This window comes from Panthera tigris, chromosome D4, assembly GCF_018350195.1.
Source record: "Panthera tigris isolate Pti1 chromosome D4, P.tigris_Pti1_mat1.1, whole genome shotgun sequence".
Lineage (NCBI taxonomy): Eukaryota > Metazoa > Chordata > Mammalia > Carnivora > Felidae > Panthera > Panthera tigris.
The window spans coordinates 10,701,342-10,719,857 of record NC_056672.1 but is presented as its reverse complement, the minus strand read 5'-3'; the positions used below and the strand labels follow the sequence as shown (position 1 = coordinate 10,719,857).

The following is an 18,516-nucleotide window of genomic DNA, read 5'->3' as shown; positions in this document are numbered from 1 at the left end:
TTTATCTGTGACGATGTGGCAGGCTTCACCATCTCACGGTTGACGAGAGATCCGTGCAGAGATGCTTGAGATTAGCTACCTGTCCTCTTCCCTACCTACCCCTACCACCCGGCTCAGTGACTCGCGTTCAGCAGACACTTAGCAAATCATGGCTGAAGGAGGGAGCCAGCCATCCTTTTCATCAGGGTCTTGGCCACCCTGGTTTGTAGGCAGTAGGTGCTACCAGCCAGCTTTTGCATCATTTGGATTTCAGGGTCGTGACGAGCAGAACACTTGGTCTGGACTTGAATTTGTATTCTCTCTGGCGATCTCACACAAATGCCATTTCTCCCTGGAAGCTTCTACTTAGTTATTAATGCTAGTGTGACAATGCTTCCAGTTGTGCTCCAGTGAAATTTTTAAGGTATACGTTTAAAGCGCTTCCTCGGCTTGAGGCATTGATATTCTCCATAATAAATCTACCTTTAGGATTATTTTAATTAGTTAATTACTTTATGTTATTACGTGGAGCAGCTGGTCTCGTGAGAAACACAGAGTGGAACTCGGGGTGTAGTGGTGAGTGTAGTTTTTTACACTCTTCTAAACACACTATTGCCCTTGTGTGTTCATTATTTCTGGAAGTGCAGATTGCCTCAAATGCTTGCGAGAGAAAACCCAACGATTGTGGGTAAGAACGTGAGCCTGCCAAGGTTTGCCTTCCCAAGGGCCTACTTCCCAGCTGTGTAACCACGGGCAAATTGTTAAATCTCTAGCCTCCGGTGTCCTCCTCTGTAAAATGGGTTTAATACGAATATATCCCTTTTAGACTTTACTGAGGATTAAGTGACATAGTGTGTATAATGACCTGGCCAATTTCTTGGCACGTAGTAAGTGCTTAGTAATGATTAGCTCAATGGGTATCCGCTGTCCAACAATAAGTCTGCAAAGAAAAGGATTTTCTTCATTTCAGTCCCTGACTCTGAGCTCTCTGTCCTGGGTGTGGTAAGGGTGGGAAAATCCACCTCCTCCTCTGGGGCTGGTCTTATGCAAATCTGCATAGATGATGCCTGTCGTTTCCTCTGGCAGAGGTGAGTAGTGTCCTTTTTGCAAACGCTGTCTCCACCTGGCTCCTGCACAGGCTGATCGCCAGCTCCCTGAGCCCCCTCTGGCCCCTGTCTCTTCATTTTGAGAGGCACCCTGTAAGGACTGTGCTCATCCCCTTAGCTGACCTCTGGGTCCCTGGTCAGAACCAAGAAACTTCCCAGCCCTCTGTCACATCACGTGGGAGCCATGTAGAACTGGGGGTGCCTTTGCTCTCTCCTACCGAAGTGTGTGGATCCTCTGCCTTCTCGTCAGCCCCCCTTTGTCCCTGCAGCAAGTTAAGTCAGCCACTGTCAGAGAAGAAGGAGGGCATATGTGCGCTCGGTTCTTAGCTTTGTCCTCCATTCCCAACGCGTCACTCAGTCACTCCCGTCTCCCCCACCAGCAGGGACAGCAAGGGTGGGAGGAGACCCGGCAAGCCGCATTGACCTTTTCGAATTTTATGTGCTTTTGCCCCTTCAGGAGCCTTTTGTCCCTCCCCTCCAACTTGGAGCCCTCATGTCTGGTCCACTGTATGGTTTGGTGGGGGGAGAGGGGGGCGGGGGTGAAAAACCGTTGTGTTAGCATTTCCTTGGATCTGGTCTTGTTTTCACATCCCGGCAGTCCGAGTCAAGAATCCGGAGTGTTTGTTTTATTGGTCCATGGGGTGGATGGTTGGGGATGGTTGGGTCGGGGAGGGGACAGAAGTTGAGAGCAGGAGCAGTAGCTCCTTGGGCTGATGATTGCAGACAGCCTGCCATCAATTTGAATACCAACGGGTGCTGCTATTGTAATTATTCCAGAATGCCACTCAATCTGATTCTTTTACTTCCTCAAGGCAATGGTTCCTGTTTTGGAACTTTACAGACAAGAAAAAAATATTTGCCTCGTTGCCAAGTTTTTATTTTATCAACTATAGAAAATTCTGTTTGGAATTGCCAACTACTTCTGTCATTTCTTTTGTCCCCTCCCTCCCCCACTGTGCAAGGATATAGTTGAGCAAAACAAGAGAGTCCTTTAAAAGGGAGTCCATTTAGGCCTGGGAAACCTCAGCCAATCGCCCTTAGTTTACTTATTTAACTGCAGTCCAGTGACAATGTCTTCCTGACCGGCACGAGTCAGTCCAGAAGCACCTGGAAATCGCTGCCTTGGAGAGTTTCTGCCCCCAAGTCTGGTTCACTGAGGGCTGTGATTATGTATGAAGTGCTTTCAAGAACCAACATATAGGATGAAGCAGGCCAAAGGAAACACTGTGCCTAAGTACTCAAACAGAACGAGTGTTGACTTTGCCCGAATTTCTGGAAAACTGCCCCCGTTCACCGCTTCACTGTATTTGGGTAAACATGGCCTCAGAGAGCCTTTCGCAGGAGAAATTATAAAATTCAGCAAAGCCTCGTGATCTCATTTTGGATCTCCTCAGGATTCCTCATCAAGATGCAATTAAGCAGAGAAAAAATTCTGCCTTGGGGTGTGATTTGGGTGCCTCGCCGTGTTCTGACTTGACTTTCCTGTGCTGAGTCTCTTTCCCTTTTTCCGTATCACTGCTGCTGTGCTGGGCAGCTCCTCAGAGTTGTGCATGAAGAGCCGAGCACTTGCTGGGTGGAGAGGGCAGGCAGGACCGTCGCCTGGGCGCTTTGCCTGGAAGCCTTGTGGGAACCCCCTTTCTCTCTCTCTCTCTCTCTCTCTCTCTCCCCAGCCTCAGTTTTATGACCCGGTGGAGCCGGTGGACTTCGAAGGGCTTCTGATGACACATCTGAACAGCCTGGATGTGAAGCTGGCCCAGGAGCTGGGAGACTTCACCGAGGACGACTTGGATGTGGCGTTCACGCCAAAGGAATGTCGCACTTTGCAGCCCTCTTTGCCGGAGGAAGGGTAAATGGGCTTCCTAAAACGTAGACGTGATTGTGATGTCATGACCGGTATGGGTAACGGGGGGATGGGGGGAGATGCCTCAATTCTGGACTTCTTGGAAAACTAAAGTTACTCAGATCCGCTGAGATGTGCGGAATGACAACGTGGTGCTCCCGCCTGTGAGAGTTTTTACCCTGGTTTGACCAGAGGCTTCGAAAAGGCATGTGGGGACCAAGCCAGTGAAGGGGAAGCGGTAGGACGATATGCAAGGCTCAGGGGGAGGCGAAGGTGGAGGCGAAGGGGACCGTCTGGGTGGCAGCTCAGTGACCTTGGACGGCTCACGGAGCCGTGAGCTCAGGGAGCCTGGGTTTCTCCATTTGTAAAAACGTCAAGTTTTTCAGTAATAATCAGTGGAACGATTCCCAAGCATTATCGTTTCCACCTACGAGACTGGATCGAGTCACAAATACATTCCACCCACGTCTATTGAGCGTCCACTATGTGCTGGGCACAGCCATCAGTAGATGAACAGGGCAAAGTTCCTACCTTGGAAGAAAGTTTTGCCAAGTGGGGAAACAGTAGGGGAAGCTCTGTAGAGTGAATGCATGAATAGCCGGTTAGAGTTTGAGCTTCTGTCGTGGGTTGGTCTGTGTGTGTCCAGGTGCAGGCGTTAGCCTTGGTAGCAACAGAATTCTCTCCACATGAAACGCTTGTTATTTCCATGGTATAAAAAGCAATGCCTCCTTAGAGGCTTAGGATGAGCTTTTAGTTGCATTTACCTTCAAAAACAAAATTAAGGTTCACATCTCTCCTGGACATTTTCAACCTTGTCATCTCCCCCAAAAAATGCCCCCAAAGGGAGATCATGCCACACAGCCCCTGCTCCCGCTGCTGTGGGATCTTCTGCTTCTATTTTGGATTTTCTTTTGTCAGTTGAAGGATGTTGGGTGATATTCCCATGAGCCCTTGCTCTCCTGTTCAGATAGTTCTTATTCACAAAGGAGAGCTTACACCATGCTCCTCTCAGACATTTCAGAAATACTCGCCGGGAGACAAACACTGGGAAACATTTCCCCCCATTGCCAGCCCATTTATTCAGGTGTAACTTTAAGATAGGTAAGGTCTCTCTCTTTTTTGTTGTTTTTACCTTCGCCAGAGAATCATTTCGTATTATTTCTTTGTCTAAAATTTATGGTGACTTAATTATTTTCACATGAGGTAAGAATCTTGGAAAATCCCGATTAAGACACTTACAGTAGATTTAGAGATAGGCTTTTTTATTATTTAAATTGTGATGAAAGAGGCAGTTTTTTGTTTTTTGTTTTTAACTTAGCCTCAGTGATTCGGTAGAACACTGCCTTGTGACCAGAACTGTTAGCTCACACTGTCTGTCTGATGACATTAAAACAACTTCTGCTCTTCTAATCACGGCCAAAAAGCCTGCCATGGTGATCAAAACCCAGGAAGGCATCGTCGTCATCACCAGAATAAAGGCTAACTGACCCCCTGTGCACCCAGAACTTGAGGTTGAACTCCGATAGTGTGGTTGGTGGGAAGCCTGCACCCCACAGGTGAACGGCTTGGGGTTAAGTCCCTGCCCTTCTGCTTGCTTCGGGACTTTGAGCAAGATCCTTATCATCCCCTTCTCTGCGAAATGAGAATAATATTGCATGCCTACGCCCTGCGGGGCTGATTGAGGATTAACTGAATTAATACATGTAAATTGGTTACATCAGTACCTAGCATATAATAAGTAGGTCAGAAGTGAGTCTTATCATGTGCCTGATACTTCCTAAGCACTCCCATACTGACCTAATTTCATCCCCTGCCTCTAAAGGAGACATTCCTCCATTAACAGTGCTCTAAGATGAGGACACTAAGGCCCACAAAGGTGGGGGGACTGACCCGAGGTAGCTAATAAGGGGCGGGGCTAGGATTTGGGCAGTCAGTATTTAGTATGCAGTCCTTAGACCCATTTATCTCAAGTACCAAAACATTTAGGAAAAACAGCAAAAAAGCCCCTGAAACGCTGGGAGGGTCTTTCCCATGATGCACTGTTGCACAGGTATGAAAAGAATAGTCACCGACCAAAGTCATGTCAGCTCCGCAAAGGATGAGACAACTGTTCGTGGCTTTCCCGAGGGGAAACATGCATGTTCTAACAAGGTTACACATGAGCAAAACATAGGCCCAAATTACCCCCGTGAGAAATTGGTATTTATGCTTCTTTCTCTTGTTTCGTATGTGATTATAGCTGGTTCTGCCTCCCTGGTGTTGGAATGCCTTTAAGGGATAGGTACAGTTTAACACGATTCCCTATAATAAGGACAACCCACAAAGCATCGAATGCCAACATGTTTGTCTCATCAAAGTGAAAATGCTGTTGCCTGGGGAATATTTCAGACACTTGATGAATGGGTAGGGATGCCCCCGGCACTCTCCCCTGATACAGATTTGACATCGTGCTGCTCTCCTTGGTTATGATAAGGGACTGTTTTGTTGTATCTCTCCAGTAATAACATGCTTTTGTTTCATTCCCCACCTCATTAGGGTTGAACTGGACCCTCACGTCAGGGACTGTGTTCAGACCTATATTCGGGAGTGGCTAATCGTGAACCAAAAGTAAGTTAGTTTTTCTTTTCTCTTGACATATATTGTTGCCTCATATCGTGAGCTTGTAACATTGCATTTTAATCGGGGCGCCTGGGTGGCTCAGTCGGTTAAGTGTCCAACTTCGGCTCAGGTCTGATCTCACTGTTCCTGAGTTCGAGCCCCGCATCGGGCTCTGTGCTGATAGCTCAGAGCCTGGAGCCTGCTTCAGATTCTGTGTCTCCCTCACTCTCTCTGTGACCCTCTCCTGCTCACACTCTGTCTCTCTCTCTCTCTGTCTCTCAAAAGTAAATAAACATTAAAAAAAAATTTTTTTAACTTCATTTTAATTGAATTTTGCCAATGCAGCTTTGGGTTTACAGGAAAACCGAATAGAAAATACTGGGTGTTCTCATATGCCACACCCTAACAGTTCCCCTTATCAGTAACATCTTGGGGTTTTGGGGGGTTGGTTTGTTTGGTTTTTTTTGTTTGTTTGTTGCACGTGTGCCCAAATGCCCGTTACAAATACATTTGGGCAAGGAAGCGAATTTGCAAATTCAAAATTCGTGAATTATGAATGCAGATGGACTGTATCTTGTCTCCTGTTCAAACACCTGCTAAGGCTCCATACTATCTACTGCATAAAATAGCAATTCCGCCTGCTTGCCTTTCAGGAGCTTTAATAATCTGGCCCAGTGTATGTATTGAAACTTATTTCCTTTACTTGTCAGATGCACTTCCTTTCTTCAGGGCCTGGCACCCTCTTCCTCAATCCCTCCGGGGAACTCGGTCCTACCTCCACACCTCGGCCCTTGCTGTTTCCCTCTGGATGTGTCCTCCCACCTTTCTCCTATCTGTCAAATCCCACCTGTGGAGTAAAAGCCAGGACAAATGTCTTTTTTCTGTATGCAGCCTCGTCTGGCTGATTCAGTCTTTCTTGGATGGACCTTATTTAAGTGATAACATTTGTTATAACTGATGAGCCCATAGTGATTCATTATTTTTTTTTAAATTTGTTTTGAGAGAGAGAGAGACAGCGAGAGCACGAGCAGGTGAGGGGCAGAAAGAGAGAGGGAGACAGAGAATCCCAAGCAGGCTCTGCATTGTCAGGACAGAGCCCTGACGCAGGGCTTAAACCCATGAACCGTGAGATCATGACCTGAGCCGAAGTCAAGAGTCGGACGCTTAATCCACTGAGCCACCCAGGTGCCCCAGTGATACATTATTATTAACTAAAGTCCATAGGTTACATTAGGGCTTATCTTCTGCGTTGTACATCCTACAAGCTTTGACAGATGTGTAACACCATGTATCTGCCATTGCGGTATCACACAGGGTAGTTTCACTGCCCTAAAATTTTCCTACGAAGCCTTGTTCATCTCTCCCTGGCAACCACTTACCCTTCTACTGACTCCATAGTTTTGCCTTCTTCCTTCACGTCTTTTTGTGATTTGAGAGCTCATCGCTGTTTTTGCCGAATAACATTCCACTGTGTGGATTTACCAAGTTTGTGTGGCCATTCCCCTATTGAAGGAGAGTTTACATTTAAAATATAAAGAACAGGGCCTCTTTGTTTTGTTTCCATTCTGATGAATTCTTAGGGGGAGAAAAAGAAATGAATTGAAACTTGGCCTCACATTGAAAGGTAACATTTAAATTTGTGACCACAAAATAGATTACTTGCTAGGCTTCCAGTCAAAAGGGTCCTTCTCTCCTGGGTTAATCAAATGTGCTACAATATTGTTTGTGCTTTTTGCCCATATGTCACTGGCCTAGACAGTACTCTCCCATGAGAAACATGTACATACCTCAAAATCCCCAACCTGTATGTGGGTATGTGTTGGGGAGCAGGGCAAGGAGTATCTGCAGATTGAGGGCACATCCCATTAGAGAATCTAAACATCAGATGCGGTGCCTGGGTGGCTCAGTCCGTTAAGCATCCGACTTCGGCTCAGGTCATGATCTCACAGTCGGTGAGTTTGAGCTCTGCATCGGGCTCTGTGCTGACAGCTCAGAGCCTGGAGCCTGTTTCAGATTCTGTCTCCCTCTCTCTGCCCCTCGGCCACTTGTACTCTGTCTCTCTCTGCAATAAATAAACGCTAAAAAAAAGAAAAGAAAGAAAAGAAAAGAAAAAGGAAAAAAAAATCAGAGAGCCTTTGCCAAGACTTATAGTTTGAAATTCTGCTATCCTCACTGACTCTCTTATACACTAGTAAGAATTACTGCTCTATGGGATAAACGAAGAAAGACGTTGGGGGTTGGGTTTTATCCGGCTCTTGGAAGTGTGCCATTGAATTTGTGCTGCTGTTTTTTTGGAGCAGTGTCAGTAAGCATGCTATTTTCAATAGCTGAGCAAGAGAAAGCATCGCTTATAAAAAGTAATTAAGAGAAAGTGAGATGCTAATCCATCATGTGTTCTAATTTCCAACGTGAATGGAAAACGAAGTTTGTCAGGCAGTCAAGTAAGATTATGCTTTGTTGGTAATAAATAAAAAAATTCAGAACAAGTTGTTCTCAAGCTTTTAAATGTTATAATTAGATATACTTTCTGGATATTAAGGTTCTAAAAACGTCTGAGAAGGAACAATAAATAGAAAGGTCCATTTTACTACATTTGGTTTTTATTTTCTCCTTGGGACACTGTACTGTTTCATTCCTCATGGCAACTCCCATTGGGGTATTCTTTTTTTTTTTTTTCTCTATCTTGCACAAACTTAAAAAAGGGACTCTTTCAGAATACTCATTTTAGAAATTTTAGAGATTATAGGGAAACCAAAAGAGAAAAAAATCACTCAGTTTCACTATAGACACAAAACTGCCATTAACATTTGATGCATAACCTTTGAATTGTATTTCCTTATATATATATTTATATAAAAACTAAATTACATTATAATACTATTTTGTAGCATGATGCTTTTTCAGTCTTTATAGTAAATGGTGACTATCTCTCTTTGCTATGAATCATTCTTCCTCAACCCAATTTTTAATGGGTACATGATATATTTATATCGAAATTCATTTAACCAATTTTGATGTGTACATGATTCCCTGTTTTTCATTGTTATACCCCAGTATAGTAACATCCCTCTACAAAGCTATGATTTTTTTCCCCTTCAGAATAAATCCCCATAAGAGGAATTTCTATGTCTACGTTAAGTACAAATTTAAGGATTTGGCAATAATACATCAGAAAGATTATTAACAACTATGCATGAATCCTAAGAATTTTGGATGTTATCTTTTAATAAATTTCCAAGTTACTTGTAAAGAGACAGTACTTTGTATTTTTTAAATTATGAAATTGGGCACACGTTTTCTATACATTTGTTGGACATTTGTTATTTTTCCTTCGTGTCTTGCTTATTTATAAAATTTGTGCACCTTTATTAATGTATTTGTCTGGGCTCATCTCTAGGATTACCTTTACGTGTTAGGGATATTAACCCTTTGTCATATAGTACAAATTCCTTACCCAGTGTGTTCTTTGTCTTTCAATATTGCTTATAATTTTGTAACATTCAGAATTATTTATGCAATCAAATCTTTTTTTTCTCCTGTGATTTCTGTTTTTGCTGTCATGATCAAAATGTAATTCACAAACCTGATGTTATTTGTTAGGAATTTTGGATTAAATGTTAATCCAGACCATTAGCCACTTGATTGTTGTTCTTTTCCCTTATGTGTCTCCCTCCATTTGTTTTCATCTCTTCTGTGGGAACAATGATTATCCATAGTTTTATTTTATGCACATTTTTTTCTCCCCTCCCACCCCCCACCAAACTAGGCAATGTCAGCTTTAACTTCACGTGTGGCAACATACTAGGGATGGGGATTGCCATTGGTCCTGTTTTCTGCACACTTGTGTGAAGGTCCAGTTCCTTTCCCAGAAATTAGGTAGAAGCGTGCAACTCTGAAACTCACTGTCAGTTTCGGGAAGCTTCGAGTAGTGTTTTAGTGAGGAGGCACCTTTTCTACCCCACCGTTTGATTCTTTGGTACTCTGAATCTGATACTCTGGAAACAAAAGCTCCAGTTCGTAGAACACACTCCTCCCAGAGGTCATTCTGCCCCCGTGTGCACCTTTAATATTTTCTATGTGGGGAGAAATGAGTACACAGCTGCCAGAGGCCCTTCATCTCCCAACCCTGCATCCGTCTTTAGCCCAGTTGTTCTCTCTGAGGTGTTTCTTAATCGTTGCTGAATGGCGGTAGAAGGAGAGAGGCAAGGGGAGGTGGGGGTTCTGGTGGTGGTGCAAATGGGTGCAACCTGGGAGTGGCTCCATACATAAGCCACTACAGGGAAGAAGTTGCATTCAGATTTCTGGCGAGTGTAGACATTGACTGCACAGGGACTGGCAGGAGGGAAAGCACCAAGTGCCTTCCTCGGAGTTCCCCTCTGGGGAGACAGAGCGTGGGACATCATTCTGCCAGCTCATCTCATTCACAGACAGTCTGTCCAGATTCAGGTGTCTGTTCATTCTGGCGAGTTTCCATTTTGTCCTCGTCTTCTCGAGCTGTGTTCTGGGAAGCTGGCAGACACCACAACAGGGGTTGCTGGCCAGTTGTTACTTAGTGATTAATTAGCTCTCCTTTGAACTTGTTATTTTACGTGTCAGATGATGCATGCTCGTTTGGAGAGAAATCAAGTAACTAAAGCGTGTTAAGTAAAAAGCAGTCTCCTGCCTCAGTCCTCACTCACCCCCTGCCTTTCTCTTCAGCCCACTCTTAACGACACGGATGTTGCTGTGTAGACTTCCGGAGCTTCTTTTCATACCCTCGCGAATATATATATGGATATTTATGTTTTACATAAATATTGTGTATGTAGATGCGTATATGTAGATATGTATATATATATATATGTATATATCCCTCACTGCCTCATATCCCAGAGGAGAAGAAATGTATCCTAAGTTATTGAATCTTCCTCTTTTGATGCACATTGCAATTGTCCTCATTTTCATGTATAATTAACTCGCATATCATTTTTCACATATTATGTATGTTGACATATTATTTATAATAAGACCACAATGGACATCTGCACATTTGCCCTTCTTCGTGTGTGTATTTCTGAGGGCAGAAATGGAGCCAGTGCACATGACACATGCTCATAAGGACTGCCAAATCTTCCTCCGGGAAAACTATACTGATTCACTCCATTACCACCTGGGCATGAAACTGTCCTGTCCCCCCATGTCTTTGCCAATGCTGGATACGATTGACCAGAAGAAAATACACATTCCTGAAATTTTTCTCTTGTCATTGTATACCAGAAGCTGTTATATGTACCTTCTGAATGTTGTTTCTATCACTGAGTTTTCTTCCCTTAGCTATCCAAAAATCCCAATTAGATATATATTCACACCACCTGAATTCCTACTCCTAGGTATTCACCCAAGTGAAATGAAAACGTATGTTCCCATAAAAATCTATATGACAGTATTTATAGCACTGTCATTTGTGATTACCCAAAATTAGAAACCACCAAATCGTATGCAGTTTTGTGATGGATAACCAGACTCTCATACATCCATACCACGGAATACTACTCAGCAATAAAATGGAACATATCCTTCATACATTGAACCACACGGATGAGTCTTATTTGTATGATGTGAGGTGAAAGAAGCCAGACAAACAAAGATAATTTCACCATTCCATTTGTGTGATCCCTTCTGGAAAAGGCAGAGCGGTGGGGAAAGGACATAGATCAGGGGTTGCCAGGGTGTAGGGCTGGAGAAAGGAATTGACTGCAAAAGGTCACCGGAGACTTTTGGGAGTGCTGAAACTATTCTAAATCTTGACTGTAGTGGTGGTTACCCAACTGTCTGCATTTGTCAAAACTCACTGAACTGTAATCCAAAGAGGATACATTATAATTGTTCCCACAAATCAATGGATAGAAATCTAAGATACTTCCTGGCTTTACTTAATTACTCGTTAAATGTAAGGTCTATTCCTTTGCTATGGTTTATTATATTATTTCACAGAATTGTGATTTCTCTGGAGCAGGAATAAATGGGTTCAAGTCCTGGCTCCATCACTCGCTCGTTGTATGGCCTAAAGCAAACTATTTTTTTTGTGTGTGTGCCTCAGTTTCCTCCTCAGGAAAACCAGAATTAGAATAGCACCTACCTCATAAGTTATATTGTATACAATAAATAAATCAGCACATGTAAAGTACTCAGATTTCTTGGCAGATGGCAGTAGGCTAGCTACCACTTCCGATATTTATTAAACAGTATTACAGAGTGTGCTTCCGTTGCCCCTGCCCAATTAACAAATAATTTCAATTAGACCTATTCGTAAGGTATGATATGCAAAGGAAAAAAGCAGGGGACAACTCAGTGTTACTGAAAGTTTCTTTTCATTTAATAATCCAGGGAAGATTTCCCATCGTCAGCACTATACTTCATATGTTCTTGACATAAAGATAAAATTTGGAAAATCAGAAGGCCTGCTGCTTTAGGGAGTATCTCGTTCCATTTCAACCTTATCCAAAATATTCCTCTCAAGTGAAATGAGACCTGAAGACTTCAGAAAAAGTGCTTCTATTAGCATGTTAAAAGAATGAAGCAAAACCCCTCTCCCGTATATTTTAAGGCACTGTTGGGGGGTGGTAAACTCCTTTCCTCTGGAAGCCATTTCCCCTTCTGTGGACATGTCTCTGTCATCCATAACCGTGCAGTCAAACCCTGATTTAGTTGGCTCTTTTATTCCTCAATTATCTCCTTGCTGATATTACATTTCTCTGTAATATCTAAGGATAGTCTTTTATGTTCTTGCTATCTGTGATAATGGCTTTGAATCCCACTTAGGGAGCAGGGGAGTGGAGTAATGGCCACTTCTGTTCCCTCCCACGCTTATAATTCTATAGAGCATTTGCCACTCAAGTTCTATAATTGAGACTTTTAAATCAGACAAGAGTGCTGCCCATGAAGGATAGAGGAAAGTTTTAGAATTTCTTTTATTTTTTAAATTTTTTTAAATGTTTTATTTTTGAGAAAGAGAGAGTAAGCTGGGGAGGGGCACAGAGAGAGGGAACTCCAAGCTGTCAGCACAGAGCCTGACGTGGGGCTCGAACTCACACGAACCATGAGACCTGCGCTGAAGTCGGACGCTTAACAGGCTGAGCCACCCAGGAGCCCCTAGAATTTCTTTTGAACTTAATAAGAAAGATTAGACGACACGGAAACACAAAATACATGATCTCCTTTGGGGGGAAATATATTTTCCTACTGGACATGTTTATGTTACTTAGACTGGGCGATGCCTTGACTGGATCCCATTTTATCTTTCGTGTCTGTAGCATAAAATTTGGCGTCCTAGCTCCAAAAAATAACAGTGCTTTTCTCCCCATGACTTTTTGGAAGTGACCTTTGATCTAATGAATAGAATGGCGGTTGCATGTTCTTCTCATCTCATTTCCAAATACTTGAAAATTTTGTATGGATTGATGTTTCCTGGCATCTTTTGAGTCACATTAAATGTTTCAGCTTCCCTTCCTCTGCCATTTTCTCTAAACGAACTCGAGAGCGACTGACTTGAGAATGTGTTTGGTATCTTGGTGGAAAGTCAAACTCTTAAGTAGTGAAACTTGTTTACATGCTATTTATTCTTGGCATATTATCTGCTGCGACAGTGAAACATTTCATGAGTGTTATGAGCAACATCGTAAAAGCCCTTAGACTTTGCCTTTCATCCTGGGTGATTAAGGTAATTCTGAAGGAAGGTCGTGCTCAAGGAGAGCTGGGACATCAAGGAATGGGGTATCATCTGTTTTATTACTCCATATTTTACTCCCAGTGAACTGGTAAACAATTAAAATTCAAACACATCAGTGCCTATAATTCAGTTACTCCCAAAACACCATAAAAATGTCTCCCTGATCAATAATTGCTTATTATGACACGCATTTGTTGTGCTGGCTGTCAAGGTGCTTAGCTATTTGCTTTCTAAAAGCAAGCAAGGCTCATCAGCCGGTGCAGTTACAAAGAGCGACCCAGCTGTGGAAACCACTGAGCCACGCCTGAGCCGTGACGCACAGACTCCCGGGCCACAGCTCCACACCCGCCGTGGCCCACAGGCCAGGGCTTTCACCAAGCCTTCCCCGACCTGGCGAGGAAGGAAATCTCTGGAGGAAATCGCTCCCTTCTGTGAATTTCCAAAGCATGCCGTTTGTATTTGTCTTAGAAGCTCTCGCCCTACTCTACATTGCATTCTGATGAACGTGTCTGAATGCTGATCTCCCCTGTGCTATTTCTCACTCGACCGTGACCTCACTGAGGACAGGGACTCCTTTAAAGTTAGGATTCTTGTGTATTCCTCTTTGCATCTTCTTTGTTGCCTCCGTCTCAGGAGATACCTTATAAACATGTGTCGAACGGGACAATGGAGGAAGCTTTACTTGGCCAATGTGCAGGGGGCTCTGGAGGGATCACACTGCAATGTTTTCTCACCGTCCCGCTTTGAGGCAGGGGGTGGGAATCTTGTCCCCTCAGACCGGTCAGTCGTTGGCCACAACCACGGAGCCACATGGGAAGTTAGAGGGCTTGCTGGCAGGTAGAGTGAATCATTCTGATGTCTCTGGACATGGCAACTCCTGTGCTCACAGGAGCTGCTGAATAGATGCACAACTTGGTAAGTCGGACCCACTAGCAGTCTTTATGACAGTGCCAGACACCTAACATATATTATTTTCCTTTTATTTTGAAACAAGCTCAAAGTTACACAAAGCTTGGAAGTGTAATACAACGATCTTTTTCCGTCTCCCAAACCACTTGAGGGTAATTTGCCAACCTGATTCTCCATTACTGCCGATTACTTTAGTGTGTAATTTCTCTTTTTAAAACTATTGATTCATTTTTGAAAGAGAGAGAGAGAGAGAGAGCACATGTGTGCATGCATCTGCGTGGGGGAGGGGCAGAGAGAGAGAGGGGGACAGAGGATCCAAAGCGGGCTCTGCGCGGACAGCAGTGAACCTGATGTGGGGCCTGAATTCACGAACCGTGAGATCATGACCTGAGCTGAAGTAGGACGCTCAACCGACTGAGCCCCCCAGGCACCCCTAGTGTGTAATTTCTACAAACAAGAACATTCTGCATCATAATTAGCATATAGCCCTCACGTTCAGGAAGTTCCCATTTATACATTATTACCATCTAATCCTCAGACCCTATTCAGCTTTCTCCAGATGTCCCAAGTATGCCCTTTGGAGCCAAAGGATCTAGTTGAAAGGCCTGCATTGCATTGAGAAGTCACATGGCTTTCGTATTATTTATTTTGGAGCAGTTCCTGACTGTTTCCTTGACTTTCATGACCTTGAGATTACAGGGAAGTTTTTTTTTAAGTTTATTTGTTTATTTTGAGAGAAAGGGAGAACACAAGCAAGGACGGAGCAGAGAGAGAGGGAGAGAGAATCCCAAGCAGGCTCTACGCCTTCAACACAGAGCCCAACGTGGGGCTCGAGCCCACAAACTGTGAGATCATCACCTGAGCTAAAATCCAGAGTCAGAGGCTTAACCAACTGAGCCACGCAGGTGCCCCCAGGCAATTATTTTTTTATACATAATAATCCCTTCATTTGGATTTGATTATTATAAAATACTCAATTCCTCATCAAACTTTCAGTTTATTTGTATCAATATCGAATCATAGTTTCCTATCTTGTTCAGGTTTGAATCCAGTTTTCTGGTTTATGTTGATGCTCAGTTTGTCCTCACTTTGACAAGTGTGAATCCCTTCCACTGGCTGCTGTGTCTTTTTTACATGCCCCCAGTCGTCACTGATCACATCCTTGCTTTCTGCCACAAGATATTGCACGCTGATCTAACACTTTCCTTTCCTCGCCCCTGGAATCGGTCATTTCTCCAAGCGGCTCTGATTCCTTTTAAGTGGAGAGTGCTACTTAGAAGCCAAGCTGTAGGTGTTGGGTGTGCTCATTGCTATTAAGGTGTTGCTCATCCAATGTGTTCTCAGGGAACAAAGTAGGGCGTGTGTGTGTGTGTGTGTGTGTGTGTGTGTGTGCACGAACGTGCACTGTAAGTCACAAGTTCATGTTGATAGATGCAGTTCTGGAGTGACATCACAGTATTCATTGTCGTTTTCTTCCTTTCCATATTTTTACCCCTGCTTAGATGGTGAAACACCTGACTCTTACTGTTCTTAGTATGTTTACTTACTTGATCAATCCCCCTGTATGTAACCATTGCCAGCATCACCCCCCATCACCACACAGTCGCCCTCCTCCTCGTATTCTGGCTCTGACACCCGCAGGCTTCCCCCCTCCTGTGTGCATGCCCCTTTTGGCCTCCCCGATACTTACTGCCAGGCCACCCCTCCAGAGACACCCTTGGCAGGCTGCTACTCCGGGTGCATGGCCTCCTCGTTCTACTCAGAATGTCTACCCTGTTATCACGTGCCAGGATGTTCCAAGGTTGGGCACCCTCCTCACACCATGTGGGTTCTGATTCTCCATGCCTTTTATATGCGTGCTCTCCTTACCCTCTTTGGCCTTCAACTTCCCATTCTGGGCTTCCTCACTTCCTCCCCTTCCTCCCTCAGGCATGGAGGACGATCTTGTTCTGATAGTTTTAGTGCCGGCTCGTGCAGGAGGGATAGGAAGGGAAGGGAAGGGGAAGAAGGGAAAGGAGGCATATGTATCGTTTTCCAGTCATCACAACAGGCCTTCAAAATGAGCAGTGTTACTCCCTATGTCACACCTGTGGAAACTGTGGCTCAAAGAGATTATGTCACTTGCCTAGCGAGGGTCTCATAGCCGGTAAATAAGGGGGCAGCATCTGAACCCAGGTCCTGGACACCAGAGCCAAATTCGGTCCACTCCACACTGCCCCTGAAGAGTATGGTCTTGGGGTGCCTGGGTGGCTCAGTTGGTTAAGCGACTGCCTCTTGATTTGGGCTCAGGTCATGATCTAATGGTTTGTGAGTTCGAGCCCCACGTCAGGATTTGTGCTGAAGGTGCAGAGCCTGCTGGGGATTCTCTCTCTCCCTCGCTCTCTGCCTCTCCCCCGCTAATACTCTCTCTCTCTCTCTCTCTCTCTCTCTCTCAAAATAAATAAACTTTAAAAAAAGAGTTTGGTCTTCAAAATATGTTTGGTCTTTGGATGGTTCCCAAATATACGATAACAGCGTTTGGAGAAAAAGAATACAATTCGCTTGGGAAGCGATAGGTTGTGCTCATTTTAGGAGAATAGTTTTTCTACTGTTCTACTGCTTGGCCTCCTTCCCCATCTCTCTCTTGTCTGCAGATAGGTTCAACAGGAGCATGGCTTTATTTGGCTCAGTTGCCCGCGTAGGGTAATGAGGTTGGGCGTTCGGGTGGCCAGTGGCCCTCAGCCAGCAGTCTCACTACCTACCCGTTGGTGGTTTCTGCCTTCCGTGGCTGGCACTTCTAAAATGAGTCATCTTTACATGCTTGCCAGCCCTTGTCCTCTCCCACAGCCAGCTCTACCCCTGCTGCCACAAGGGAGCTTTGTGACTTTCTGAGACTTGAAAATGGGGAAGTAGACGCTAAATCTAGAATGAGGAAGGGGAGAAAAGTTTGCTGTGGTTCCAAACACGCAGCCATGGAAAACGGCAGTCTTAATGCCTTCCGTCCTCCCAATCCTCAGGGCCGGTGCGTGTCTGGCATTACAGTGTACGTATTGTATATAAGGAACTTTTAATACTATTCAGTGACTCATTTTTGTAATGCCCATTTGTCAGTGTCTTTTGGGTTCATATAAAGGACTCCAGGAAACATTCTAACAAAACGGAGGAGAAAAAAAGAAGAGCAAGCATCCATTGGCATAAAATAGCAAAAGATCGATGGCCAAACAATTCTGACTTCTCCCAGATTTAAGCATCTTTAGGCAAAAATTGATTAGAACGTTTCCGGATACAGTGTATGAACTTTTTATCACAAAATCTTAAAGCCGGGCAAGTATCTTAGAGTTCACCTCGTGTTTATGCCTCACCTGTGAAGAAACAGAGGCACTGGGAGAAGTGATTGAGGATGATGGGGGCAGATGCATGGCTGTAGTTGTGTGTGTGTGTGTGTGCGTGTGTGTTGTTACCTGTCAGTGAACACTCAGATAAGTGCACCTTAGGAGACAAGAAAGAAAGCTAAGGCAGATACGGTTCTGGTTGCCAAGGCACACAAGGTCTTAAGTTAGGCTGCTTCCCGATTTTTATTTCTGTGGCCTGAGCAGGTGGCCTTATGAGGAGACATGTGACACTGAACCTTTGGCATCAGTTCTCTCTGGAGTGTATAAGTCCCAAGAATGTCAAAGGGCAGACACCAAAGTGTGAAATTTGTGTTTTAATTCACTGTTCCTATTAGATTTTAGAATTACTTTTTTTAGTGTTTATTTATTTTTGAGGGAGAGACAGAGACAGAGCACAAATGGGGTAGGGGCAGAGAGAGAGAGAGAGAGAGAGAGAGAGAGAGAGAGAGAATCCAAAGCAGGCTCAAGGCTCTGAGCTGTCAGCACAGAGCCTGATGCGGGGCTTGAACCCACAAACCGAGAGATCATGACCAGAGCTGAAGCCGGACACTTAACCTTTTGAGCCACCCAGGTGCCTCTAGTTAATTCCTTTGGGAATTTTTCCCCTTAAAGTTGGATTCTGCAGGGAAAATAATCGCAGATTCAGTGTGTTATAATTACAAGAGGCATCTTAGGATGCCACTCCCTATTTACCACTATTTTGAGTTGGGTGCATTTTCCACAGGACATTATATTACATGTAAGTTTTTCTTTGAACCCTTAGAGTAAAAAAAAAAAAAAAAAAATTGTGCACTGGTTACCCATCCAACACCCGCTTGGATATTCCTAAGTTTCTACTGATGAGAATAATTTTTAAGAAGCTAACAGGTTTATGAAATCCTATGTAAGGCTCTCTCTCTCTCTCAAAGATCTTCTGTTCACAGAAAGTAAATATTATAAAATAAATCTTGCTCACACATGTATCTGCTCTTCTCAACACTGCCATTTGCACACTTAGAGCAACTG

At 44.1% G+C, this 18,516-nt stretch overlaps 1 protein-coding gene across 4 annotated transcripts in view; it reads left to right on the top strand.

Annotated features, from left to right (window-relative positions):
- The window catches only part of DOCK8 (dedicator of cytokinesis 8), a 226,632-nt gene that overhangs the window by 59,861 nt on the left and 148,255 nt on the right, over nucleotides 1–18,516 (top strand). For all 4 annotated transcript variants that reach the window (XM_042964329.1, XM_042964328.1, XM_007077463.3 and 1 more), the window contains 2 exons: nucleotides 2,756–2,931; nucleotides 5,461–5,532. In XM_042964329.1, the coding sequence (XP_042820263.1) occupies nucleotides 2,756–2,931; nucleotides 5,461–5,532 (248 nt within the window). The remainder of the gene's footprint in view (nucleotides 1–2,755; nucleotides 2,932–5,460; nucleotides 5,533–18,516) is intronic.